A 12,804-nucleotide genomic window follows, 5' to 3' on the forward strand; every position below is an offset into this window, starting at 1 on the left:
GAATCTTTATCTGATCATCGTTACATCTTGTTTGAACATGTGAATTTTACTTCGCAAACTTTGCGTTTCAGGAATCCCCGGTCAACCAACTGGGATCTCTTTACCGATTTGGTTGCAGCCAAATTTCATGGATACTCACCATCAATTGACACTCCAAGTGATTTAGATGATGCCGTTGATACTACAACGGCCTTCATCATGGAAGCTTTTGAAGAAGCCTGCCCTCTGCGGTCTGTGAAGACCACAAGAGGAACCCCTTGGTGGAACTCCGATCTGGCGAAGCTCAGGAAACAATGTAGAAAGAGTTGGAACAGACGACGTTCGGCTGGATCGGAGGCTTTCAGGTCGGCTCGCAAGGCCTACCAGAAAGCTCTTCGGTCTGCTGAACGATCCGGCTGGAAAAACCTTTGTACAAATGTTTCCAGTCTGAGTGAAGCCAGTCGATTGAACAAAATCCTTGCAAAATCTAAGGATTTTCAAGTGAACGAACTTCGTTTGCCAAATGGTGATTTCACTTCCTCTGATGAGGAAGTTTTAGAATGTTTATTCAGTACACACTTCCCCGGATGTGTGGATATTACATCTTCGGATGAACCTGATGTCTTTTCTTGTAGTTATGATTCTTTAGCTTCGGCTCGGAGTATCATAACTTTAGAATCGATTGAATGGGCACTTAATAGCTTTGCTCCTTTCAAATCTCCTGGGGCAGATGGGATTTATCCTATTTTGCTTCAGAAGGGATTTGATCATTTCAAACATGTTTTGAAACAACTACTTGTTTGCAGTTTTGCTACAGGGTATATTCCCAAATCCTGGCGGGATATTACTGTGAAGTATATTCCGAAAGTGGGTCGCGCGTCGTATGAAGAAGCAAAGAGCTTCAGACCTATCAGTTTGACCTCTTTTCTTCTGAAATGCTTAGAACGCATTGTGGATCATCACATCCGTGATGTTTATCTGGCCAATGTGCCTCTTCATGTGAACCAACATGCTTACCAATCTGGAAAGTCCACTGTGACTCTTTTACACAAAGTTGTTTACGATATCGAGAAGGCATTCGCTCAAAAGCAATCCTGCTTGGGTGTTTTCTTAGATATCGAGGGTGCCTTTGACAACGTGCCTTTCGATGCCATATTGGAAGCCGCACGGGGTCATGGTATATCTCCAATGATTTCCAATTGGATTCACCAAATGCTCAAAAACCGACATCTCTTCTCGACATTGCGTCAAGCGGCGATTAGGAAATTGAGTGTTTGTGGATGCCCCCAAGGGGGAGTCTTATCACCACTTTTATGGAATCTCGTAGCAGATACGCTATTGAGGCAACTCAATAATATCGGTTTTCCTACTTATGGTTTTGCCGACGACTACCTAACATTGTTAGTCGGTATGTGCATCAGCACCCTTTTCGACCTGATGCAAAACGCTCTTCAGGTAGTTGAGGGTTGGTGTCGCCAATATGGCCTTTCGGTAAATCCGAGTAAAACATCTATTGTTCTTTTCACGGAAAAGCGAAACCGTAATGGTGTTCGAACTTTACGTCTCTTTGATTCTGAAATCAATGTGACTGAACAGGTAAAGTACGTTGGAGTCATTCTTGATTCCAAGCTTTCCTGGACACCTCATGTTGAGTTCAGAATCAAGAAAGCTTGTATGGCCTTCGGGCAATGCCGGCGAACCTTTGGTACAACTTGGGGTCTAAAACCCAAGTATATCAAATGGATCTACACAACTGTTGTTCGGCCAATATTGGCCTATGGATGTCTTGTGTGGTGGCAAAAGGGCGAAGTGAGAACGGTCCAATCAAAGTTAGGCCATCTCCAAAGGATGTGCTTAATGGCGATGTCTGGAGCGTTCTCTTCAACTCCCACGGCAGCGCTCGAAGTTCTCTTTGACGTTGTCCCACTACACATTCATCTCAAACAAGAAGCACTTTCTTGCACTTACCGTCTATGGGTACTCGGTTTACTAGAGGAAACTCCTGTGAACCGCAGTTCAACACACACCTCGTTGTTTCCACTTTTGGTGAATTGGGACAAAGTTGTCCTTGCTCCAAGTGATCTTACAATTGCTTGTAATTTTCCATATAGGACATTTTCCACAAAATTCCCTTCCCGGGAAGAGTGGACATCTGGTTATCTGGAGAGAAGTATTTCAGACGGCATCGTATGTTACACTGATGGCTCCCTTCTAGAAGGTCGAGCAGGTGCTGGTGTTTATTCTCGTGAGCTAAGGCTGTATCAGTCTTATTCACTTGGCAGACACTGCACCGTTTTTCAGGCCGAAATCTTTGCTCTTATATGCGGAGTGCAATCAGCACTTCAGCAGCACGTAATGGGCAAAGTAATATACTTCTGTTCAGATAGCCAGGCTGCTATTAAAGCACTTGCTTCGGCCAACTCCAGGTCGAAGATAGTTATCGCTTGTCGAACTCAAATTGAGGAGCTGAATTCAGCAAACGCTGTTCACCTTGTATGGGTACCTGGCCATTCTTCCATCGCTGGAAATGAATTGGCTGATGAGTTAGCTCGCACTGGAGCATCACATGACTTCATTGGCCCTGAGCCAGCTATTCCGGTATCCAAGTGTTGGGTGAAGCTTCAGATTGACACCTGGGCTGCCACTCAGCACAAACAATACTGGAATAGTTTGGAGTCATGTCGTCAAACAAAATTGTATTGTACTGAGCCATCTCTAGGGGTGGCAAAGTATCTAACAAATCTGTCAAAGCAGAATTGCAGCATGCTGGTCAAAGCATTGACTGGCCACTGCCGACTCAGTTATCACATGGCGAATATTCAGCAAGCTGATTCATTTGCATGTGATAGCTGTGAATCCGATTATGGAACTTCGTATCATTTAATATGTAACTGTCCAGCTTTTGCGCAATTGCGTTTCCGAGTACTCGGGAAACACTTATTAAGTGAAACTGACTTCAGAAACCTGAATCTTCAGGACGTTCTGTTGTTCTTGACCCGCTGTGGTAAAGAGCTATAGGCTCTCTTTACGCTTTATGCATTATCACAGTGCCCTTCTCAGGGCGCTGTTCGAACCCATTGTGGCACGCTTATGCGTTATTACAGTGTCCTTTTCAGGACGCTATGTGAACCCATTGTGGTACGCTTTTGCGAGTATGACGATCCTATTCCCTTACCTGTCCTTTCCCATCTCCTATCCTTTTTCCTTCCCTTCTCCGTCAGGTAAATGATGAATAGGCTCGTGTTCATGGCGATGGCACAAATTTCCCAAATGGAGGAGAACGTGCCTCTAGAGCCGACCTACTGATACCTGATACCTGATAAGCTGAGAAGCAGGCTTTGTCCCAGTGAGGACGTTACGCCAAGAAGAGAGAGAGAGAGAGAGAGAGAGAGAGAGAGAGAGAGAGAGAGAGAGAGAGATAGCTGTGGCTCAAGGTGACAAACTGTCTTTTAACACAGCAGCATAGTTTTAATACAGGGTAAGAAAACAAGAAGACCATACCAATCCCCTGGTAATTTGCCGAGATAAAACTACGGTGGCTGCCAGATAGATACATCACGTCGAGACATTGTGGAACAGAACGTTAACCGCGTTAAACGCTAACTTTCCAAATACGGTAGTGAGCAGCCGAATGGAGTACTTTATAATACTATGTTAAAGTTTTTGGTATAAGTTGAATTACTTGTTAGCTGGTTGGAGGACCTATCTCTTTACAAAAAACCAGACTAGAGTGCTCGATTTACCGAGGAATAACACTTCTCAATTTGGCGTACAAAATCATTTCACGTATTCTGTTCAAAAAATTGAGTTCGTTGGACTTCTGATATTCTTCATCGGAGAATATTGAGTTAGTATTAGCGAGAGCCGATCAACGACGAATCGAATGCTTATCACATAACACGGTTATCTTTAAACGTTTTGCAGCAGAGCAATAACGGATGTGATTTTCTGTCGTCCCGTCCGGCTTGAATAGATACAAAGTCCATTAGTAATCTTACGCTCCCAAATTCATCCTATATGAAAACAAGGGCTTACGACACTGATTGATTCCATTCTTTTTGTTATCTTACGTGTTCACTTCTAACAAAAATAAGAAACAAATCAAACAGCGTTTCAATCGTTTGTTTTGAGTAGGATCGAATAAGGAGCACCCTGCTGAGCAGATGGAACGGTTCCCCTATTTGATAATACAGTTTTGGTAACTTTTTCAAAAAATGCTGTTAAACGCTTCCATCCAGGGATAAACATTCATGGAATGGCTTAGGTAATTAACGATAAACACAATGACGAAACCCTACGGAGATTACACACTTGGAAAAAATCACCGACTTCGGTAATTTTTTTACCGAAATCTCAACCGTTAAGTTTTTTACCGGAAAAATCGGTAACGTTTACCGAACTTCGTGAAATTTTGACAGATAAACGATAACATTTTACCGAAGTTTGGTAATTTTTACAGGATTTCGGTAAAAAACCATTACCGATCGCTCAGCTGTTGAGATTTCGGTAAAAATTACCGAACGCGACTAGCTGTGTACCGTTGCAACACCGTTGTTTCCCCAGAACACACCATTTGTGTAAACTTTGGTCTTTGAAACACCACGCTATCTCAAAACATCGCCAAGCGACCCTTGGGGCATGACAAGATGCGAGGTAGTTTTGTCAACTCGTTCCAAGATGTGTCCACAGCCAGCGGACTACTTGCATACAACAAACAAGCGAAATGAAGTTTATACGAACGGATGTACAACTACATACCGCCGCTTCGACAGTGAATCAAGTCTCAACGACCGTCAAAGCTTCCAGCGAAAACTGGTCGTCGTAAAACAGCAAACAACAACGCCAGCCCGCGGAGACCCCGGCGATGTCTGTCTGCGCGCGCGAAGTGCAACCGGTGTGCGGTGGAGCATGAGCTACCTAGATGGGAAACAGCTCAGAGCTCAGTCAGGGTAGGCCAGCTAAAGCGCCAGCCAGCAAGGTCAGCATCATTCGACGATTGGTGTCGACGACGACGACGACGGTGACGTCGATTGCAGGGTTAAGCTGAAGCACACCCAAATGATACATAAAAATTTACTCAATGTGGGTAATTAAAATGCGAAACTTTTGAGACGGGTTGCGGGCAGGTGTTTTGACGGAAATTTTACTGCCAGGAAACATACGAGACCGAGAGAAACCTGCACGTATGGTGCTGTAGATTCAATTGGAACTGGACCTGCCTTCAACTTGGAGTTCGTTGGAGCAGTTCTACAAAAGTTTGGGGTTTTCATGTGTCATGAAATCTTGTGAGAAAACATAATATTGCAAAAGTTTTTGAATCTTAGTCATTGTAAGAAACAACTCTGGCACTGTAGACGTGACAATTCAGAAAGTGTTTATCCAAGACCATCGTTTACTAACTAAAACCTCCTAATCTGAATAAGAAAACGAACATGCGCCCAGACGAGATACGTTTCGACTCGACACGACACAGTGTACCTACCTACTACGGTCGTTGTAGGAAAGTTTATTATTGGATCATAAAACGGTACGACTGATACGTTCATGCCGCCATGGAGGATGATGGTAAATTAACAACCTGGTCACTTGGTCGTCCCGGGTTCGGGCTTTCTCGCAAATACACGGTTTATACACGAAGCGGAAGCATGGAATGCGTCCTGAGTGGTAGAAGGATCACCTGAAACGAATAAGAGAAAAATAACGGTAATTAATTTTGATACGGCCAAATTGGGAAAGTTGTAGGGACTAGGGAGCAGATGGTAATTTAATTTACTGCTTGCTGGAAATGTGACGATTGTTTATTAGTTTTATAAGAAAAAAAATAAGCCTGTTCCGGATAAGTTGAGATGATCATCAATACCGGGCATTTATCGAAAATACTTTAGCTGGAATGTGTTTTGAAGCGATAAATGAGAATTCGCTATTGCTTAATTGGTCACTGATTCTATCAAGTAGAAGGCATCCCTATCGCCTACCAATGGATTGGTTTGCAGCCAACATCGAATGGGTTCCCCCATTGACAATGCATTTGGGTTCCCTAAACATTGGATCAACATGTTGGAATCGAAGTCATGACGTCATCGCACCCGGGTGGGTTCTATATATGAATAAATAATGCTCTTGCTAGTCATGTCAAACATTGTGACCAAGAAATAAAACATGTAGATTACACCCCAGATAATTAATTTGCTCATATAATGCAGTTTATAACCGTGTTATACGTACCTTTATGCGGTAAAGTTACATCGCATAAGATGCAGCAAAAGTGCCTTTTGCATTATTGCGATGTAATATAGCATCTTATGCGGCTTCAGAATATAAAAAAAACAATTCCTGTCATTCTTGATGTTCTGTGTCGAACTAATGCTCTTTGGATAATCGAAGCAGTTTGTATGCACACTTTATTTTACATTTATGCGATTTCATGTGTACATCTATGCGAGTTTGTGGGCTTCGTGGCCGTGTGGTTAGCAGCGCCAGCCGTCTAGGCGTGCCGTAAGCTTCAGAGTGTGAGTTCAACCAGTGAAAATATTTCGTCAAACGAAACAATCTTCACTGGACCTCTGACTGGGTGTTTCTGTATTGCCCGTTATCTTATGTATGTGATGGTTCAGTCCAACCGTTGGATGTAGTGTTTTTTAAATTGACATAATGAGAGACGTGCCAGATTAAGTCGTACAAAAAAACATCGCAAAAAGTTCGAAAAATAGCATCGTAGATGATGGAAAATATCTTTCCACCGTATATACAGGAGATGGCCTGTATGCTGTAACTTTTCATAGAGTGCATAAAAAAATCTCAAATTTTGACTGTCAACGTATTATATGTGCATCATTGGTACAAATTTGAACGCAATTGGTTATTTTTTCGCGAAGCTAGAACCGTTCTCGTAAAACATTATTTTTTAGACAACTAATTTTTGATCTGTCATATCTCGGAAACCAGTGAACCAAATTGAATGAAATTTTAAACGTTTATCAGCAATACATTGATGCTGCACAAATGTTAAAGACAAAAGTACTTTTTAAACGTTGAAAAGATTGACACATTGTATCTTTTTGGGAAAATGTATTTTTTACATCAATGTCATTACATTTTAGTTTTGATATCCAAAGATTTTCTACTTCTGCTCTGATAATATATATAATAAGATATATTAGAGCCTATTTGAATTAAAGGAAGAAACATTTAGATTTTTTTGTGGGGTGTTGTAAATTTGACTTATTTGCCTCTGTATGGATGAAAATGTCAAACCGGAATAACTTTTTTCCGCGTGAGAAAATATTACATTTTACAACGTCGTATCAATTATCAAAATATTGTTGATAAACGTTACAAATTTCATTCAATTCGGTCCATTGGTTTCCGAGATATGACAGTAAATTAGTTGTCTATAAGATAGTGTTTTATGAGAACGGTTCTAGCTTCGCGAAAGATTAAGCAATCGAGCTCAAATTTGTACCAATGATGCACATATAATAGGCAGACATGGGCAACTTGTAGGTATGGTAAAAACCTACATTTTTTCCAAAGACAGTTTGACTCTATCTTTTAAATTGTATTTAGTTTTTTTGGAGTCGATTTATTCCAATTTAAAAAAAAATAACGTTCTCGTAATGTTTGCTTCAAATTTGGCTTTATATGTGATCTTCCAAATGTCGCTTAAAGACCTTTTTTACCTTACACTCTCCATGAGATATAAGCATTTCAAGACATCGTTGTTTTTAAGTCAAAATTACCCACAACATTTGAATGACAAAACCTAGCAACAAGCAATGTTCAGAACAAATATGCGTCATTACTTGCTGTTTTAATGTTCCGAAGCTCACATCCACAAAACAAATACAAGAAAAACCGTTTTTGGAGGGATCACCCTACGTCAAGATTTAAAATTGACCAACTACCTTAAAATTACGAGCTAGATAAAAGGTGTCTTCGGCAAAGTTACTCGAAATAGCATTGCCTACAACATTGCTGAAGAACTCGGTCACATATGACTTCAAATTAAAATTCCAAAATTGCGAGATTTTTTTACCTATATAACGAATGGAGTTAACAATGCATGTACAGACCATCATTCTTCTTCTTTTTTTTCTGGCTCACCGTTCCCACTGAAAATCGTACAGAAAGCTAGACACGAAATCAACTCGTATAAAGCATTTGTGATGGAGTGGACAAAACTGCTTTCATTCAAAAAACAAAAACAACAAGAATGATCGGATATAGTAAAAACAATCTGTCTAAATTTCAGCTTTTTTTTCAAGAAAGTTCAAAATTTTGTGATGAAAATATCACTCATGGGGCTGGGACACTCCACTTATTCTCAAAGTGCGATTTAAGCAGCTCATACTTTGTTGGATCAATATCGGCACCGACTAAGTCCTTACAGTCAGTTGGAAAGGGAAAGGAATGTTAGTTTGTGATGGTTGTTGCTTCTAGAAACCGAGAGCACTCTGCGTCTCCACAATCAGCACGATTGAGGTATTTGTTAGTACCTAGGGTACGATGCCACCTTTGGTCGGTGATGCAATACATGATGCTTGTGTAGCTTCGGTATACACAATCTATCATCTATAGCAGCGGTTTTCAGATCGTGCACCGCGGTGCACTTGGTGCACCGCGAAGCAATGACAAGTGCACCGCAGCACTTCAGGAAAGTCTTGCGTATTTAAATTTATATTCATTACACATTTCATGAAAAATTATTCGAGTTAATTAGAACAACTGAATTATTGGAAGGCGCTCAAAGGGATTGAGAGCAAAATTTCCATTTTTTCCAGCCGGCGTGTCAACCTTGAATCCAGCAAACACCGTTTCAGATATTCGCGAAGAATCATGAAACAAGTCTGCCAAAACTTTCCTAATAAATGTTATATTTTTCCAAGAGCTCGTAATGGAAGGCATTTCAAATGTATCTTTAATTATTATGCTAAACAATTCTCAGAAGAAATTTTACTAATATTTCTGTGGCTTTGCTTGATACCAGAGAAGGAATCAATCGAAATCAGTTAACCAGGAATTCTACTGTTAACGTGCTTATAATTTTCATATAAATTTCCTTTCGAATTGACAAGAGTGCCTGAAATGAATTTATCAAAAATATTGTCAATATGTATATGCCAAGTTTCTGAAAATAAACCTTCCAAGTCTCTTGCTAGAAATTTTTAAGAAATTCAGTAAAAGTCTTGGAAAAACGTCTATTGAAAAACCACACTAGAAATAATACAGTAGTTTTCGAAGGACTTAACCGAGGTTCTTGAAAACAAAATAGCACTAATTCGGCTCAAGATTTCATTCAGCATTTATTTATAAAGATCTTGTCTGAAATTTTTCAAAAACATTCTGGGGAAGAAATATTCCGAGTCGAATAACTATGTCACATCATAGACATAGACATGGTGAAAAAAAAATAATGACGAGTACATACGCCTCTTGGAATTGCTATGAAAAATACGACAGTTTTTTTTGACGAATTTGAAAATTTGAAACAATAATGAACATGTGCACCGTAGAGCAATTTATTTCCAAAAAGTGCACCGCGAGCCGAAATGCCTGAAAACCCCTGATCTATAGTGTCGGACAAAACAATAAGACCACCAGCTGTTTTTCATATAAAATTATCATGTTTGACAAACCGAGCACCAGGTTTCTATTCTAGTAAACCGATTTGGCTGAAATTTTGACAATCACCGTAGATTAACATGAATTTTGATTTGAAATAGGGTGACAATGGGTATTATCGGCAGGTTTGTTCTCTTCGTCATGGGGGGTTTTTGTCAACCAAATTGCCTGAAACTTGGCCATATAATTCAGCTTAGTTGGGAAGGATTTGAGACCAACTCTGAGTTCAATAGGTTTCAAAAAAACCCCAAAGACGAAGAGAACAAAACGGCCGAGAATAGGTAATTTCCCCTAAATTGATTGAGTTCTGTTGATTAAATCAAAAGTACAGATATGCGACAGGACAAAATAGTGGAACCACCTTCAGATCGCCATTACAAAAGGATATAGGGGAAATTACCTATTTTCGGCCGATTTGGGTTTTTTTTTTATAAACCTATTGAACTCAGAGTTGGTCTCAAATCCTTCCCAACTAAGCTGAATTATGTGGTCAAGTTTCAGGCAATTTGGCTGACAAATCCCCCCCCCCCCCTGACGAAGAGAACCAACACGCCGATAATACCCATTGTCATCCTATAAACTGAATTGGGACGCACAAGTTTCAAGATTCGCCCAACATATCTGGCTCCATTCACTCCGAAATCTAGCGATCCACCAGAAGGTGTCACTTCTCAACACCTATATAACATCGCGAATATGGTATGTTTCATCAACTCTACCGCCCTCTAGTATACACACAGGCAAGATAACGGCTACAATTGGTCGTTTCTTGTGGAACCGCGTCCCAACACGTATACCACTCCAACAACTATCAAGACTTCGGGAAAAGGGGGGGTTGAAGTTACAATTACCATCCCTTAAATGCAAGGCACTTTTGATCAACAGACACCTAAAGGAAATTGATAGTATACCCTTTTACAAACCTTGGATATTATCGGAAAACCGAGGTCAGCCAACTCCAGCTGATCTACCTGACCTGCGCACTATCTGTCAGGAGTACAACCAACTGCCATTACAACTCCAAGAGCAACCCACATCTGATGACATACACCGTTTCTTCGTGGGAAAAACCGAAATGCCAAAAGTGGAGCTTCAGCACCCAACACACAGATGGACGAGAATCTGGAAGAACATCGGCTCAGCAAGACTGAATGCAATACAGAAAAGTTCACTGTATATGTTGGTCAACGAAAAGACTGACCACCGAAAACTCCTCTTCGTTATCCAGCGTGCTGATGGGGAGAATTGTCTTCACTGCAATACCGCAATCGAGACGATTCAACACAAGTTCTGTGCGTGTCCTCGCGTAGCTACTGCATGGGCCTATCTTCAACAACGCATTGCAAACATCATGCCTGGTCGGCGAAGGTTCAACTTCAACGATCTTCTCAGACCAGCACTTGAAAACATCGGCCGAACTTTGCGAGACACAATTCTGAAAACCTTTATAAGCTATATCTCCTTTATTAATAACGTTAATAATGTAGTTGATATTCAAGCACTAGATTTTTTCCTAAATTGTGAGACTTAAGAAGATAATCATGTAATAGGCTTTTAAGACACGGCCAATAAATTTTAATGAAAAAAAAAAATCCTATGGAGATTTTTTATTATCGTACGGGTTTGGGCCGAAGGGTCTCAGATTTTCATGAAGTTTTTTTCCACAGGCAGGACTCATGGATATATGAACAAAAAAAAAAGAAAAATTCAGAGTGGTCTATTTTCCCGGAAAACTGGTGAATTTTTTCTATTTCCTCTGACACTACTTTCAAAGTAAATCATAACAAATTTTCTCAGGAATCAATAAAATATATGGACTGGAAAAAGTTTTCTACGGTTGAGAAATTTTGTGAAGAAAAGCCGGAAAAGCTATGCCCGAACTCGTGCAATAGCTGAAATTTATGGAATGTTTTTTTTTTTCGTTTTTGAGTTATGGCCAATTTTGTTAAGAAAAGTCCAAATGTGCCACAAAAGCCTTTTCTTTGAAAAATCATAACTCAAGAACGAAGCATCGTAGAAATAAAGTTTTTTTTAATGAAAATGAAAGCAAATTTTCTCAGGAATTCAAAAAATATGAAGCGGAAAAAGTTTTCCACAAAATTTTCCGCCGTTGAGAAAATTCATTATGAAAAGCCGGAAAAACTATGTCCAAACTTGTGGAAAATTTTCTAAAAAATATTTTTGAAAAGGTAATATTATAAGTTCCTGAGTTGTGGTCAATTTTGTGAAAAATTACCATATAATATAGGTTTAAATATATGTAAAAGAAAGGGAAAAATTAGAGAGAAATATAAAATGTAGGAGGAAAGGGGCGGGCCAGGGATTGAACCCAGGACCTTCTCCATACGAATCAGAAGCGTTAGCGACCAGACAACCAAACTCGTCATGTAGCATATTATTTTCAATTCTAGTTCCGTGGCTTTTCTGGTCAACTCCAATTTCGTCATTCGAGCCGAATATCCGCCATCAGTATCATTCAATCTCATCATCATTCGGTGGTAATATTTTCGTATTCACCGCCGGCCTCATCCCGCTGCTTTCGCTGTTTTCTTGAATCATGCACGATGTCACGTCGTCAGCAGAAGCAACTTGCGTGTGTAGCGCTGCTGCCTGCAGACACAATCTTATTCCTAGCACGGTTGTTATTTGTTATGTTCTTGGTCACAAACTGGCAAAGCTAAAATTAGCCCACATTTTCATATTCTGCTACAGTCAGTTCAGTTGTAGTTGTAGCCGTCGTCGTCCGTCAGACAAACAGAACCGAGACGAAAAAGAGACAAAGTGAATTCATCACTAGTAATGGAGTGTTTTTTATAGGGTGAATGATGCTATGCTGTGCCTAGCGCATAATAATGGTCTAGGGTCACAGTGCCATTAACATTTCTAAATTCTCAATCCAATTTTAAATTGGCTTGTGTCATATTTAAAGTATAGAACGACAACCGATAATTCTTCAGTCATTTTCAAATTCCGTTGCATTAAAATGCTGAAACATTGTAAATGATACATAGTCAATTAATATTGATTACAGGATTCTTGGATTTGGAGATCATGGATATGACGAAATAGAACCCATAGCAATAGACACGGCACCCTATAAGCATAAAATTGAAAAAAAAAGCGATAAACAGCACGAAAACGGAGGTCAAACAAAAATATTTGCAAAACATCACACAGCGGAGTGTGCTAAATAGACACTAAATT

General features: G+C 40.0%; 1 protein-coding gene across 4 annotated transcripts in view; it reads right to left on the reverse strand.

The window, feature by feature from the left end:
- LOC109428701 (homeodomain-interacting protein kinase 2) overlaps positions 1 to 12,804 on the reverse strand; it is a 281,932-nt gene that overhangs the window by 89,236 nt on the left and 179,892 nt on the right. Inside the window, exon 1 of one of the 4 annotated variants that reach the window (XM_019704514.3) lies at positions 5,462 to 5,656. The exons of the other annotated variants lie outside the window; for them this stretch is intronic. Within the exon in view, the coding sequence (XP_019560059.3) occupies positions 5,462 to 5,525 (64 nt within the window). The 5' untranslated portion in view covers positions 5,526 to 5,656. Of the gene's footprint in view, positions 1 to 5,461; positions 5,657 to 12,804 lie in introns of those variants that run through there. 4 annotated transcript variants of the gene reach the window in all.

Source organism: Aedes albopictus, chromosome 2 (genome assembly GCF_035046485.1).
Source record: "Aedes albopictus strain Foshan chromosome 2, AalbF5, whole genome shotgun sequence".
In the NCBI taxonomy this organism is placed as follows: domain Eukaryota; kingdom Metazoa; phylum Arthropoda; class Insecta; order Diptera; family Culicidae; genus Aedes; species Aedes albopictus.